At 49.7% G+C, this 16262-nt stretch overlaps 1 protein-coding gene across 1 annotated transcript; it reads left to right on the top strand.

Annotated features, from left to right (window-relative positions):
• The first annotated feature begins 3276 nt into the window (after positions 1–3276).
• Positions 3277–10537, top strand: LOC308459065 (polypeptide N-acetylgalactosaminyltransferase 4-like). Its single transcript, XM_080974132.1, has one exon. The coding sequence runs from the start codon at positions 3433–3435 to the stop codon at positions 5188–5190; it is 1758 nt and encodes a 585-aa protein (XP_080830258.1). The 5' UTR covers positions 3277–3432; the 3' UTR covers positions 5191–10537.
• Positions 10538–16262: the final 5725 nt, after the last annotated feature.

The raw sequence follows: 16262 nt of genomic DNA on the forward strand, positions 1-16262 counted from the left end.
TGCCTACTTGGGACGTGGGTGGCGCTGTGGGTTAAACCACAGAGCCTAGGACTTGCTGATCAGAAGGTCGGTGGTTCAAATCCCCGTGACGGGGTGAGCTCCCGTTGCTCGGTTCCTGCTCCTGCCAACCCAGCAGTTCAAAAGCACGTGAAAGTAGATAAATAGGTACCGCACTGGCGGGAAGGTAAACAGCGTTTCCGTGCGCTGCTCTGGTTTGCCAGAAGCGGCTTAGTCATGCTGGCCACATGACCCGGAAGCTGTATGCCGGCTCCCTTGGTCAATAAAGTCAGATGAGCGCTGCAACCCCAGAGTCGTCCACGACTGGATCTAATGGTCAGGGGTCCCTTTAGGTTGGTGGCCTACTTGGGAAGACATGAGAAGGTGAACTAATACCAGTGCACTGGAAGAAGCAAAGATCACCAGTGTGGAAGCAATTATTCTTCAACATCAACTTTGTTGGACTGGTCATGTTGTGCGGATGCCTGATGATCGTCTTCCAAAGCAACTACTCTATTCCGAACTTAAAAATGGAAAGCGTAATGCTGGTGGTCAACAAAAGAGGTTTAAAGACTGTCTCAAGGCAAATTCCCAAAAATGTAGTATAAACACCAACAACTGGGAAACACTGGCCTGTGAGTGCTCCAGTTGGAGAACAGCCTTTCCCAAAGGTGTCATGGACTTTGAAAACACTCGAACTCAGGACGCAAGGGAGAAACGTACTAAGAGGAAGGCACGCTTGGCAAATCCACACCGTGATCAACTCCTGCCCGGAAACTCCAGAATTGGCCTCCACAGTCACTTACGGACTCACTGTTAAAACCGTGTATATGGAAGACAATCTTACTCGGCTACTAGTGAATGCCAAGGAAGAAGAAGAAGAAGAAGAAGAAGAAGAAGAAGAAGAAGTAGAAGAAGAAGTTGTTGGCCATCACTGCTTCCTGTGGCAATGAGTTCCACAGTTTAACTATGAGCTGCATGAATGAGGACAAACCTTTATCTGTCCCGAATCTTTTAGCTCCTCTCAAACATGCAGCTTCTCAAACTCCAGACATTTTAATGTCTCTTTTAATTGCTACACATTCTAGTAGGCTTGCTTCATTGCGTATTTTAAATATGTGTGTTTCTAACGTTTTGAAGAAATTGTTTTATTGTGTACCGTTTTATTACACATGGGCTTTATAACTGTTTTTGTGCTTGTAATCTGCCTCAAAGCCAGTTTGGCATTTGTTACAGTACATTAATTTGCTAATTATTATAATAACAATGTTTTGGATGATAACTCCCATAAGCCGCAAGGCAACAGATATTCTGGCCTGCAGCTTCCACGAGCCGCTGTAGGGAACTGCAGTCCAACACATCTGGAGGGCAACTAGGGGGGACAAAGGCATCTCTTGCAAACTTTTGTGCCTTAACAGCTGCACAAGTCGCGAGCGTAGTGTGTGCAATAGCAACTCTGAGCTCTAGATGGCGAGGTGACTTTGCACTCGACTGATACTAACTCCACTGAAAAATTGCATTTAAAGGAAGTTTGCGTTGATGGCTCAAGTTCTTTTGCCTGGCAAGTACGTCTCTAATACTACTACTACAACAACAACAACAACAACAACAACAACCTTCCTCTCAAAGTACAGGGCAGAGTGCAACACGCAAAACCACAATAATAACCAAAAGCAATCATTTGCAAGGACTAAGCTGGGACCAAGGGTGCCAACTTGAATAAAATATTGGGGAGGGGGCAGGGAAGCCCCCCCACAGCATAATTGATCACATGACGTGACTCTCTCTCTCTGAATGGCAATGCCCATCAACTTTAGGAGCCCCCCAGATGCCTCAAATATTTTATTGGGAGGGGCACAAGGACCTGGGGCCCCCAAGAGTTGGCTCCTATGACAAGGGCGCCAGGTAGTTCAGGGTTGTGATTCCTGCATGGTGAGGGGTTGGACTAGATGACCCGCGGGTCCCTTTCCAGCTCCCCGGTGGTGCTGCTGCTGTTGTTGTTTAGTTGTTTAGTCGTGTCCGACTCTTTGTGACCCCCTGGACCAGAGCACGCCAGGCACTCCTGTCTTCCACTGCCTCTCTTTGGGATTGGGATGAAGACTGATCTTCTCCAATCTTCTGGCCACTGCTGAGTTTTCCAAACTTGCTGGCATATTGAGTGTAGCACCTTGACAGCATCATCGTTTAAAATTTTAAATAGTTCAGCTGGAATATCATCACTTCCACTGGCCTTGTTATTAGCAGTGCTTTCTAAGGCCCATTTGACTTCACTCTCCAGGATGTCTGGCTCAAGGTCAGCAACCACACTACCTGGGGTGTAGGAGACATCCATATCTCTCTGGTATAATTCCTCTGTGTATTCTTGCCACCTCTTCTTGATATCTTCTGCTTCTGTTAGGTCCTTACCACTTTTGTCCTTTATTATGGTAATCTTTGTACGAAATGCATTTCTGGGAGTTCTCGGTCCACATACTGCTTGAGCCTGCCTTGTAGAATTTTAAGCATAACCTTGCTAGCGTGTGAAAGGAGTGCAATTGTGCGGTAGGTGGAGCATTCTTTGGCACTGCCCTTCTGCTAGCAGGGAGGAAAAGGTGAGGGTCGCGCTGTGGCCCCGCCCCCTTCCCCTCTGGCCCCGCCCACCGCGGCAGGTAGGGCCGAGAAAGGGCCCCCCTCTCTCTCTCCAAGCGGCCGCCTCGCAAGGGCAGCCGCGACGGGGCGCGTTTCCCTCGCGCTCCGCCGGCCACGCGAGGCGGACGCCGCCGCCGCCGCTGCCCTGCCCCAACCGGGGCTCTCTCCCTTCACCCCCAGCCGCCCCACCACCGCCGCTCTCCCCTCCCTCAAGCGCCCCTTCTTCCCCAACCGGAGCCCGACGGCTGCCCGCGTCCCTCCGGCCGGGGCGAGCGGCGGGGAAAGGGCGCGCGGCGGGCGGCTGAGGCGAACGGAGGTGGCCGGTTGCCCGGAGGTGGGACGGCCGAAAAGGCGGGCGAGGAGGGGAAGGAAGCCCCTCGCTCGCTCGCCGCCTCCTCTCCCTCAAGCGCCCCTTCTTCCCCTAGCCGGAGCCCGACGGCTGCCCGCGTTGCCCCGGCCGGGGCGCGCGGAGTTTCGGCTGAGGCGAGCGGAGGTGGCCGGTTGCCCGGAGGTGGGACGGCCGAAGGGGAAGGAAGCTCCTCGCTCGCCGCCGCCTCCTCTCCCTCCCTTTAAAGGACAACTTGGCGAGCGAACCGCTGGGCGCCTTGGCCCCGGGGAGGCGCGAGGAGCCGCGGCGAAGGCGGAGGAACAGGCGGCCGGGGGTGGGTCGCTTCCTCCGCCTCCTCCTCGGAGTTTGGCGCTCCGTATCCGGGAAGGAGCGAGCCCGGAACTGGCAGCCCCTGAGGAGACAGACGCCGCAGCCGCCGCCGCCGCCCTCGAAGTTCGCCTTCTCCCTCAGGCGGCGCCATGCGGCGGCTCCGGCTGGCCCGGAGGGGCCCGTGTCCGGGCAGGGGCTGCGCGGTGGCGCTGGCGCTGCTGGCCGCCGTGGCCTTCTTCGCCGTGGCGCTGTCGCTGGCCAGCCTGCAGGCGCCCCCGGCCGGGGAGAGGCGCTCTCCTCGCGGGGAAAGGCGCTTCTCCGACGGGGCGGAGCGGCCCGAAGACCTGGCCCGCCCCGTCTACGAGAAGGCGCCGCCGGAGCCTTCGGCCCCCGGGGAGTGGGGCAAGCCTGCCCACCTGCAGCTGAGCGCCCAGGAGAAGAAGGAGGAGGAGGAGCTGGTGGAGCAGTACGCCATCAACGTCTTCCTCAGCCAGAAGATCTCCCTGCACCGCCACATCCAGGACGGGCGCATGGCCGAGTGCAAGGCCAAGGCCTACCGCTACCGCCAGCTGCCCACCACCTCGGTGGTCATCGCCTTCTACAACGAGGCCTGGTCCACGCTGCTGCGCACCGTCCACAGCGTCCTGGAGACCTCTCCGGCCGTCCTGCTGAAGGAGATCATCTTGGTGGACGACCTGAGCGACAAGGCCTACCTCAAGGGTCAACTGGAGAAGTACGTCAGCGGCCTGGAGAGGGTGCGCCTGATCCGCACCAACAAGCGCGAAGGGCTGGTCCGGGCGCGCCTGATCGGGGCTACCTTCGCCACCGGCGACGTCCTCACCTTCCTCGACTGCCACTGCGAGTGCGTCCCCGGCTGGCTGGAGCCGCTGCTGGAGAGGATCGCTGAAAACATGAGCACCGTCGTCTGCCCCGTCATCGACACCATCGACTGGAATACCTTTGAGTTCTACATGCAGTCGGCCGAGCCCATGATCGGGGGCTTCGACTGGCGCCTGACCTTCCAGTGGCACTCCGTCCCTGACTACGAGCGCCAGAGGCGCAAGTCCAAAATCGATCCCATCAGGTCGCCTACCATGGCCGGGGGCCTGTTTGCCGTGAGCAAAAAGTACTTTGAATACCTGGGCACCTACGACATGGGGATGGACGTCTGGGGAGGAGAGAACCTGGAGCTGTCCTTTCGGGTGTGGCAATGCGGGGGCATCTTGGAGATCCATCCCTGTTCGCACGTGGGGCATGTGTTTCCCAAGCGCGCTCCCTACGCCAGGCCCAACTTCCTCCAGAACACGGCACGGGCAGCGGAAGTGTGGATGGATGGGTATAAAGAGCACTTCTACAACAGGAATCCCCCGGCACGGAAGGAGAACTATGGAGACATCTCAGAAAGGAAGCTCTTGAGGCAGCGCCTGAAATGCCAGAACTTCGACTGGTACCTGAAGAACATATTTCCGAACTTGCACGTGCCAGAGGACCGCCCCGGTTGGCACGGAGCCATCCGCAGCGTGGGCATCTCTTCCGAGTGCCTAGACTACAATTCTCCCGAGCACAACCCGACTGGTGCCCACGTCAACCTCTTCGGGTGCCACGGGCAAGGAGGGAACCAGTTCTTTGAGTACACGTCGAATAAGGAAATCCGGTTCAATTCCGTGACAGAGCTCTGCGCCGAAGTTCCCGACCAGAAGGATTTTGTGGGCATGAGGAACTGCCCGAAAGACGGCTCTGCTATCCCAGAAAACATTGTGTGGCATTTTAGAGAAGACGGGACCATTTATCACCCTCATTCGGCAAAATGCCTTAGCGCTTACCGCACTGCCGAGGGCCGGGCGGACGTGCAGATGAGGACATGCAACGCAGAAGATAAAAACCAGTTGTGGAAGTTCGAGAAATAGAAATTGGTCTGGGAGTCTCTGTCCAAGACTACTTCCAGCTGACTTAGTGCGTATTCCCACTAAGTCTGGCTTAGCGTGTCTTCCCATTAACTGTTCATGCCAGATTTAGGTAGCTTCTAAAAGGATTTTTAACAGGTTTGGGAATGGCAGTGAATGACTGTGAAGAAGCAGGGTGTTGGGGACTTCCCATCTGAAGTGCCTTTTATTCTAAACTCCCATTGGCGGGGGCTGATGGGAGTCATTGTCCAATATCGGGACAGGTGGATCCTAAGGTGTTCACTTAAAAGGGAACAACTATAATTTGTGTGTGTGTGTGATTGTAATACTTGGGGAACAAGGTGGCCTTGGTTAGAACTGCAGATTACTGAACGTTTATGTTACGTGTTACTGTACGGGGGGGAAACTGAAATCAGTACAAACGCAGCCACAGTACAGATAATAACATTAATACGAGTTACACCAGGGAAAGGGAAGCTGTGGTTCTCCAAGTGTTGGATCGATCAAGGCTCCCATCAACTCTTGCCATGTTGACAGGGGTTGTTGGGAGTTTTGGTCCAGCGACTACAGGACGGCCACATGTTCCCCCATGTCTGAGTTAACTATATGCATAATTCGTGGCTAATGGGGTGGTTTGGCCAAGAAGTGGGAGAAACATCACCCTTAGGGTGCTGCCTGAGTGTTGCACATAGGAGTCTCGAGTGTGTTGGGAGAAAATATTGCTTAGCTTTTAGGGCAGCTTACCAGCTCCCATCAGTGCGCTGGCTGGGGTTGATGGGAGTTGTAGACAACCTGGAAGGCGCCAGGTTAGCAGTGGCCCTGTGCTATGCCAACCCCCCCCCTGACCTCTTGTGCTCCATTCTAAATAATAGTTGTGGGGGGCCCCAAGGCACTGTGCCCTAAATTCACCTCCGAGGTTAGAGAAGGCTGCAGAGTAGTAACAGGCCTGAATTCATGTCTCTGGTTCTTAATGCACCTCAGATATATATATATATATATATATATATATATATATATATATAGGTTTTGCTTTTCATTATTGAGAGCAGAGCGAGGAATAAATACAATCTGCATTGTGCAAGTGGTGAAAGCAATCATTTGTTAACTTAGGGAGGAGGTAATCAAGTTGTAGCTGAGGTTAACAGTACAGTGGTACCTCAGGTTACATACGCTTCAGGTTACACACTCAGCTAAGCCAGAAATAGTGCTTCAGGTTAAGAACTTTGCTTCAGGATGAGAACAGAAATCGTGCTCCGGCGGCGCAGCAGCAGCAGCGGGAGGCCCCATTAGCTAAAGTGGTACTTCAGGTTAAGAACAGTTTCAGGTTAAGAACGGACCTCTGGAGCGAATTAAGTACTTAACCCGAGGTACCACTGTATTAGTGGCAAATAAGAGTCATTGTTAATGACGACGCTGAAAAATGTCAAAAGGATGGGAAACCAGACTTGTTTCTTGTATCGGAAACACATGCGTCAATGTCTAGAGCAGGCGTGGGGATATTTGGCCCTCTGGATGTGGCTGGACTACAACTCCCATCAGCCTTCGCAAGCACAGCCAATGGCCAGGGATGATGGGTATTGTAGTTCACTGACACCTGGAGGTCCAATGGTTCCTTGCACCTGATTTAAACGCTCTTTAACAATGTTTCCCAAACTTGAGTCTACAGTTGTTGTTAAACTATAACTCCCATCATCCCTAGCTAGGAGGACCAGTAGCCACAGGTGATGGGAATTGCAGTCCAGAAACAGCCGGAGACCCATGTTTGGGAAATACTGCTCTATATCAACATTTGCAATTCCTGATAGTAGCTATTTATGATCTCTGCCTTATCACTGTTAACATAATCAGTTACATGTAGTGCTTTAAAATCCACTGATGGGTCAGAGAATGAGAGAAACTGCTTTTTGGATGGTTCTTAACGCACTTCAGATGGAATTCAGATTTCCCCGAGAGCTATATCTTTAGGTAAAGGTATAAGGTGTTGTCACACTTCCTCAAACGTGGCATAGCCAATATTAACTAATTGCTGCATTCCCAGGCTGTACCTTGAACTCAGAGGCTGTGCCCCGTGGCTACGAAGCGACAGGAAGCTGGCAAGATATGCAGAGAAGCAGTTTCAACAAATCGGTGTGATACTTGCCTTTTAAGTCTCTGCCTCGGTTAAATCAACAATGCAGAATTGTAGCTAGTCTGGCAGAGGTTCAGGGAGTAAACTGCATCTTTGATTGTCATAAGCAAACTGTTGACAGGATGTAGATCAGGCTTTGCTAACTTGGTGCTTTCCAGATGTTCTGGCTAAGGACAGCTATCAGCCCCAGCCAGCAAGGCTGACATAGGCAAATTCTTCTTAAAGAAGACTGTTACCTTCTGAAGGTAATGGTTCTGGGATCTCTATAACTTGCCTCTTGGCAGGAAAAGTGACAAAGCTTTAGCTATCTCTATATTTTAACTAAGCTGTAGTTGGGCATGACCCATAGCACCTGGCTACCTTGAAACTGTAGCAGAATTAACTCCCAACAGAGCCTCGAGTTATCAAGGCCAGTAGTCCTAAACATCATGGTTGACAACCTGCCATTGAAGCTGTTAGCCTCTCTCTCTGTGCCTCTTGTATGTAGAGAACCTTGTTTCTGTTTCAGAACTAGTCATGTGGCCACCTTAGTTAGCCATTCCAGCTTTCGCATCTAATCCTTATTCTTGATGGGGCAACCTTGACTTGTGGGACTGAGGAAATGATCACCACCACACGGAGGTGTGGCGGAGGAGGTGACGGAGGAGAAACTCAATTCTCCTGTGTTTTGCTCATTTTGCACCTGTTATTGCTCCTCTTACAGGTCACTGTAGGGTTTTAGAAAACCTGATAAACTTGTTTGAACAGCAGTGAAGGCTGGACAGGATATTAATGGGTGTGAACAGTGCCTCTAATGCCACCATTGTTTAACTCTTTTGTTGACTGCCTTCATTTTTAGAGATGATGGCATTTGCGGTGGTCAAGGGAGAAGAGTCTCCGTGCCTAAAAACTTCCCTGCTCTTCTTCCAAAGCTACTATTCCTCCCCTGTTTCTACTTCTCATCGCCAATGCCTCTTGTGATTTAATCGCTGGGACAATTCAGGGTTTGCCAAGAATTGCAGGTTATTTTGCAAGCTCCAGTCCATAGTATTGGGACAGAACGACGCGGGTGGCGCTGTGGGTCAAACCACAGAGCCTAGGACTTGCCGATCAGAAGGTCGGCGGTTCGAATCCCCGCGACGGGGTGAGCTCCCGTTGCTCGGTCCCTGCTCCTGCCAACCTAGCAATTCAAAAGCATGTCAAAGTGCAAGTAGATAAATAGGTACCGCTCCAGTGGGAAGGTAAATGGTGTTTCCGTGCGCTGCTCTGGTTCGCCAGAAGCGGCTTAGTCATGCTGGCCACATGACCCGGAAGCTCTCTGCGGACAAACGCCGGCTCCCTTGGCCAGTAAAGCGAGATGAGTGCCGCAACCCCAGAGTCGGTCACGACTGGACCTAATGGTCAGGGGTCCCTTTACCTTATTATGTGCAAAGAATACGGGTTTCCGAGGTGCCTGAGATGTTTGTTCACATTCCCTGCCACCCCTTCAAGGTACTTGAAGGGGGACAGAAGCCAATCTAGGGAGGGAGAGAATGTGCCGCATTATATATTGAAAGCACCATGATACCACTTTCAACAGTCCTGGCTACCCCCAAAGCATCCTGGTATCTGTAGTTTGGTACAGGTGATGGGCATTGTTAGAGGAGACCCTGCACGATTCCCCGAGTTCTCTGGAAAGAAGGATTGATTGTTAAGCCCCTTTGAGAACCGTATCTGTGTGAGGGAATGGAATCGGCCGGCCTAACAGCTCTTGGCACCCCTAACTACATTTCCCAGGATTCCCAGGGGGAAGTCTCAAGACGGCTTCTAACGCAGGGTGCGGATGTGGCCTGACGCTTTAGTGCCAGGAAGACCTATGACCTTGAAGCACAGGTGCAGGGAAAACAGCACACCGGAGCGAACAAATCTATCTCCGTTCTGTGGCCAATAAGAAATGAACTCATCTTCTCAGGACAACCAGAGGTGCGGAGTTTGCTGGCCAGAATAGCTGCTACGCCACATGGAAACAAGTGTCTTAGGTCGGGTTCGGATGATCAGTTTTCACCTGTGGTGTGGTGGTGAATGTTGCAGTTTCTACAGAGCGATATCTCTGTGGAAGAAGGCCATCTGAAATTGTCCTGTATGCGTTGGGACTCTGTGGAACATGCCCTCCTCCCTTCTTGAAGCTGTACTGAATTTCTGACATGCCAGAATTTCTGACATGGCCCCAGATGTTTTCTACTGCAGCTCCACTGGTTGGTGAAAAGGGACTTTAGTGTTACAGTCATACAATGACCGTATTAGTGCAAAATCACTGATCTGAAACCACCCTTACGGCTTCAGAATGATGGCTATTAAACCAGAACTAACAGTTACGGGAAATTTATTGTAGGTAAGATTCCACTGTGCACATAATATGCCAAGGTATTCCTATGACACTTTAGTATTGTGATGATTTAGCACCGTTAAATTCTATGGTGGGACTGAGGTGTAGAGTGTCTTAACCACAAGTGACCTTGTAAAGCTTTTTCTAAAAATGTTTCCCCCCTTTTCTACGCACACCGAAGCTGGATTTACACTGAGCTCTGTGCAAAGCACTATCTCACTATGAGCTTGTGTGAGCTATGCAATTATATCCACCTATATGTGCCTTATTTCTTTTTTGAAGGTTCGGGGGAAAAAACTTGTATTTTCTTACGGAGGACTGTTTTAATGCCTAATATGAAGGTGTGCCAATCTACAATTCTCTTGGGACGGCAATCCTGAACCCATTTGCTAGAGATTAAGAGGTCGTCTTTAACTTTGTGGGACTTATATCAGGGTAAACATTTACAGGATTGCACTGTTAATAACTGGCGCGAAGGGAAAAAGCAAAACTGAATTAGTATTCCATCGCTGTATGAAAAGTACAGAGGAAAGAATATAATAATTGTGTGTCTGTGTGTAAGTTAAGATATATAAATATTTTTATACTAAGAATTTGCATTGGCAATCTTAGCTGTAGCATTGTCACTAAGTTCAGTTCAGAAAGGTAATACTGTTTACAGGCTTCTGAAATATTTGATATCTGGAAAATGAAGGTATGCATTTTAATTATGCTTCAGTTCTTGAATGAATTATGAAATTGTTTGGGGAAATTTTACTGTGAGGGTTTTAAACTACTGATTTATGGTGTCTGTTTTTAGGGAAACAAATAACTTCACAATGCGTAGATGTGATTGAAAGCTCCTTGAAAAGGCGGAAATAAACAGTTTTCAATTTAAATCTCGAATTGGCCTCTCTGTACTAATGGAACTTACTCCATTTACATCAGTCTTTGCACGCTTGTATTTAGGGTCCTTAGTATCAGAAATGTAATTTACAGCTGCACAATTATTATAGCTAGGAAGTGGAAAGGGCAAGGTGAATATAAAATGGAAGAATGGTATAAAGAGGTGTGGGATATGGCTGTATTCATGATAAATTAACACGTGCTAATAAGGTAAGACAGAGAATATGCAGGAGAAATGATTTTGAGGAGATATGGAGTGTATTTGCAGAATTTGTACTGTTAAAACGGAAAGGGGTCAAACGATCGCAAAAGGTGTCAAAATTTTGGGAGGTTGGATAGCGACAATGGAATGGTGTGAGGGTGGGGTGCACATTTTTATTTTTATTTATTAATTATTATTACTTTGTTAATTGAAAAATAAAAGGAGAAATGTAATTTCTGCCCTGATCTGGCCACAGTGATCCATGCGACGGTCAACTCCAGGCTTGATTATTGTAACTAGCTCTACGCGGCGCTGCCCTTGAAGCTGACCCAGAAACTCCAGCGGGTGCAGAATACCACGGCAAGGCTCCTTATGGGGTCCTTGCCACGGGATCACATTCACCCAGTGCTATACCAACTGCACTGGCTCCCGGTGGAGTACAGGGTCAGGTTTAAGGTGCTGGTTTTGACCTTTAAAGCCCTATGTGGCCTAGGTCCCACGTACCTACGGGACTGCCTCTCCTGGTATGCCCTGTGGAGGACCTTAAGGTCCACAAATGACAACATTTTGGAGGTCCCAAGTCGCAAGGTGGTTAGATTGGTCTCAACTAGGGCCAGGGCCTTTTCAGTACTGGCCCCGACTTGGTGGAACGCTCTGTCCCAAGAGACCAGGGCCCTGCGGGACTTGACATCTTTCCGCAGGGCCTGCAAGACAGAGCTGTTCCGCCTGGCCTTTGGTTTGGACTCAGTCTGACCCTTATGTTTCCCTCCCCTTATGGTTTTGATTTATCAGCTACTTTTAAAATGAGGCTACATTTTAAATTGCATTTTAACCTGTATTTTAAATTGGGTTTTTCCCCCCCCTTTCCCCCCTATTATGTTTTTACTGTGATTTTATTCGTGTTAGCGGCCCTGAGCCCGGCTCTGGCCAGGGAGGGTGGGGTATAAATAAAATTTATTTATTTATTTATTTATTTTTATTATTATTATTACAGTAATTTAGAATGGGGTTTCGTGGCTGAAAATAGAAATGCTTTACTGCTGAAAATAGAAATGTTTACTGCTGAAGTACCCATCTAATTGTTGTGACAGAGGTATACAGGTATAGTCAAAGCACAAGGGGTGTGGGGGAAAGGCAGTCTGTGACGAAGCTTGACTTGGAGTTCAGCTGTGACTGGCCTTCTTCCTAGTCTGGTATGCTTCCCTATAGCTGAGGTTGCCAACACAACGCCTGCGGATTCTCTGATGCCCCCAAAGGCCTTGGCACCTCTGGAAGGGTCCCCAGATTCCGCATTTTCATTTTTCATTGAATGAACTTAATACAGTGGTGCCTCGCAAGACGAAATTAATTCGTTCCGTGAGTTTTGTCATCTTGCGATTTTTTCCGTCTTGCGAAGCACGGTGTCGGGAAAGTTTTGGAAAAGCTTCAAAAATCACCAAAGTCTTTTAAAACCTCAAAAAAGGCTACCACACCGCATTCTATGAGTTGCTCCTCGAAGTCAAGTTGCAACTGTATTAACGGTGTTAAGAAAAAGGAAACAAACTTGCAAGACGTTTTCGTCTTGCGAAGCAAGCCCATAGGGAAAATCGTCTTGCGAAGCAGCTCAAAAAACAAAAAAACCCTTTCGTCTAGCGAGTTTTTTGTCTTGCGAGGCATTCGTCTTGCGAGGTACCACTGTATTCATATTGTATGCAGGGACGTGGGTGGCGCTGTGGGTTAAACCACAGAGCCTAGGACTTGCTGATCAGAAGGTCGGCGGTTCGAATCGCCGCGACGGGGTGAGCTCCCGTTGCTCGGTCCCTGCTCCTGCCAACCTAGCAGATCGAAAGCACGTCATAGTACAAGTAGATAAATAGGGACCGCTCCGGCGGGAAGGTAAACGGCGTTTCCGTGCGCTGCTCTGGTTCGCCAGAAGCGGCTTAGTCATGCTGGCCACATGACCCGGAAGCTGTATGCCGGCTCCCTCGGCCAGTAAAGCGAGATGAGCGCCGCAACCCCAGAGTCGGCCACGACTGGACCTAATGGTCAGAGGTCCCTTTACCTTTACCTTACTTCCTGTAAAACAAATAACATCAAGGCTTTGAGGCTGAAGCCCTGCATGGAATATCCATGATGTCACTGTTGCCGGAGTAGGTATGAATAAATGGGTTGCACTTGCAAGTTTATCTGCTTTTTTTTTTAATCTGTGTAGAAATTACCGTATTTTTTGCTCTATAAGACTCACTTTTTCCCTCCTAAAAAGTAAGGGGAAATGTGTGTGCGTCTTATGGAGCGAATGCAGGCTGCGCAGCTATCCCAGAAGCCAGAACAGCAAGAGGGATTGCTGCTTTCACTGTGCAGTGATCCCTCTTGCTGTTCTGGCTTCTGAGATTCAGAATATTTTTTTTCTTGTTTTCCTCCTCCAAAAACGAGGTGCGTCTTGTGGTCTGGTGCGTCTTATAGAGCGAAAAATACGGTAATTATTATTGTTATTTACTAAATTTGTATACCACCCTTTGTTCGTATATCTCAGGGTGGTTCACAACATAAAAATGAAGTATAAAAAACACAAAATGCATGAGTAGAAAGAATTTTGAATGTTCCGGTGCAGAACGATAACTACATCTTAAGACTTCCTCCAGCCTTATTTCATCTGCTCTCTGTAGAAGCCAAAAAAAGCACGTGCTGCTTCTTCCTCTGACAGTTCAAACTGCAGTCAAACAGCTCCAAATACCAACAGCTTCTTACTCTCAACCACAATACAGTGGTACCTCAGGTTACAGACGCTTCAGGTTACAGACTCCGCTAACCCAGAAATAGTACCTCGGGTTAAGAACTTTGCTTCAGAATGAGAACAGAAATTGTGTGGCGGCGGCAGCAGGAGGCCCCATTAGCTAAAGTGGTACCTCAGATTAAGAATAGTTTCAGGTTAAGAACGGACCTCCAGAATGAATCCAGTTCTTAACCCGAGGTACCACTGTAGTTAGCTTCATCCACCTGCTATATTCGCCCGGCCAATGTGTTCTGGCTAGTTTCCTGAATTACAGACAGCTACAGGGCCGGCCCTCCCATTGGCTTTGTGAGACAGTTGTCTTGGGCGGCAGGCTGGGTACAACTGGGAGGGGTGGCATATCTGTGCCCCACCCCAAGAGTATGCCACCCCTGCGCTTGTCGCCTGCATCATGCCACCTGGAAAGAGCAGGGCTGCTGCTGTCGCCACTGCCTACTCTCTGTCTGTTAAGTTGTGGGTGAACGTATCAGGCGACAAAGCGATTCTTCAAACAGCTCTTGTTTATTCACAGACCCAGAACAGAACTGAAGGGCTCAGTCAGCCTGCTTATATAGAGCTCCAGTACAACGCACAGTAACCACTTTCTGTACCTATCCAATCACTGAACGTCACTTTCAATCCCTTATTTGCATATGTGGACCTGAGTGAAAACTAGCTACAGTATCCCCCTGCTGGTTTAGGGTGAGAACTTCAGTACATAACACCGTCTTCCTTTTTCTCCTCTACCACTGCCTTCTGTTCACATCAGGGCTTCCTGGCTGCCTGCAATTGCCTCAGGCAGCAGAGGAGGAGGTGGCAGCTGTGGTGGGTCAGGGACCAAAGGAGGAAGAAAAGCAGCCCCCCCCCCCAATTTTATATTTTGCTTCAAGCTGCAAAATGTCTTGGAGAGCGGAATACTACTCTTAGTTGCTGGAATGCTCTGTCTCATGAGACCAGGGCCCGCGGGATCTGATTTCTTTCCGCAGGTCCTGTAAGACAGAGCTGTTCTGCCTGGCCTTTGGCTTGGAGCCAATTTGATTCCCTCCCGCTCTTTCTTTTTCCCTTTCTCCTCCTGTGATGAGGCTGCATTTTAATGTTTCACTGTTGTATTTTAATCTTGTTTTTAAGTTGTATTCATTCAACATGTTTTTGTTATTGCTTGTTAGCTGCCCTGAGCCCGACCTTAGCTGGGGAGGGCGGGGTATAAATAAAATTTATTATTATTATTATTATTATTATTATTATTATTAATTGCTGATGCATGAGATTTCAGAACAGATCAAGCCTCTGCAAAGATTCAGACTTCCGTGTCAAAATTGGGTGGAGTGAATTTCCTTTTGTTGTTTAGTTGTTTAGTCATGTCCGCCTCTTTGTGACCCCCTGGACCAGAGCACGCCAGGCACTCCTGTCTTCTACTGCCTCCCGCAGTTTAGTCAAACTCATGCTGGTAGCTTCGAGAACACTGTCCAACCATCTCGTCCTCCGTCGTCCCCTTCTCCTTGTGCCCTCCATCTTTCCCAACATCAGGGTCTTTTCCAGGGAGTCTTCTCATGAGGTGGCCAAAGTACTGGAGCCTCAGCTTCCGGATCTGTCCTTCCAGTGAGCATTCAGGCCTGATTTCCTTCAGAATGGACAGGTTTGATCTTCTTGCAGTCCATGGGACTCTCAAGAGTCTCCTCCAGCACCAGAATTCAAAAGCATCCATTCTTCGGCAATCAGCCTTCTTTATGGTCCAGCTCTCACTTCCATACATCACTACTGGGAAAACCATAGCTTTAACTGTTGTTGTTTAGTCGCGTCCGCCTCTTCATGACCCCCTGGACCAGAGCACGCCAGGCACTCCTGTCTTCCACTGCCTCCCGCAGTTTGGTCAAACTCATGCTGGTAGCTTTAACTACACGGACCTTAGTCTGCAAGGTGATGTCTCTGCTTTTTAAGATGCTGTGTGGGTTTGGCATTGCTTTTCATTATTTATTAAATTTCTATACCATCCATCATTCATAGATTGCAGGGCGGTTCACAGCATTCGGTGTTCACAGTTTAGGAGGCGGAGAGATGATAACACGGGTGCGAATTGTTGCGGAATGTTTCTGAGTTGCCTCTTCCCCCCCTTTTTTTTTTTGCTCCCATGGATGCGAAGGCAAAAAACTTTCCTCCCCTTCTGAATCGCAGGTGGAGAGGTTAGGAGGAAAGGGCGCGTGGCTTCATTTGCTTCCACTGGGCATGTCTGATTGAAAGCACATCCCATGCCACTGCGCAGACTTGCAATATCCACGGTGAGGGCAACTCTTCACTTTTCTTATCTCTACGCCTCACTGAGTTCCCGAGGATCGCTTTCCGCACACCGTAACGCCGCTGGACTCCAACTCCCATCAACCCCAGCCACCGTGAGCGACGGCAAAGCTTGCTGGGAGCTGTAGTCCTCCCGAACCCCGCCGCTAGGGGGCGCAATTTCCCCACCTCTGACATACACGCTCACACGCAGGCGCGGAGGGAGTCTCTGCTAGGGAGCCACTAAGACAGCCCCGCCTCTCACTTAGCCCTGCCGACGGGACTCCAACTCCCATCAACCCCCAGCCGGCGTGGCGGACGGCCGGGAACGACGGGAGTTGTGGTCCGTAACAACAGCCACAACTCCCGTCGTTCCTTGAGTCAAACCCGCCCTCCCCGGAAGTAACCCGGATGCTGCAGCGGACTCCAACTCCCATCAGCCCCTCCCGGCCGGCCTAACGGCGGAGGACGACGGGAGTTGTAGTTCTTCCCTCAG

The sequence above is a fragment of the Podarcis pityusensis genome (assembly GCF_964106645.2).
Source record: "Podarcis pityusensis genome assembly, chromosome: 12".
Classification (NCBI taxonomy): domain Eukaryota; kingdom Metazoa; phylum Chordata; class Lepidosauria; order Squamata; family Lacertidae; genus Podarcis; species Podarcis pityusensis.

Excerpts from the sequence above, each read along its gene's own strand:
- LOC308459065 (XM_080974132.1), top strand. The coding sequence starts at position 3,433 with ATGCGGCGGCTCCGGCTGGCCCGGAGGGGCCCGTGTCCGGGCAGGGGC.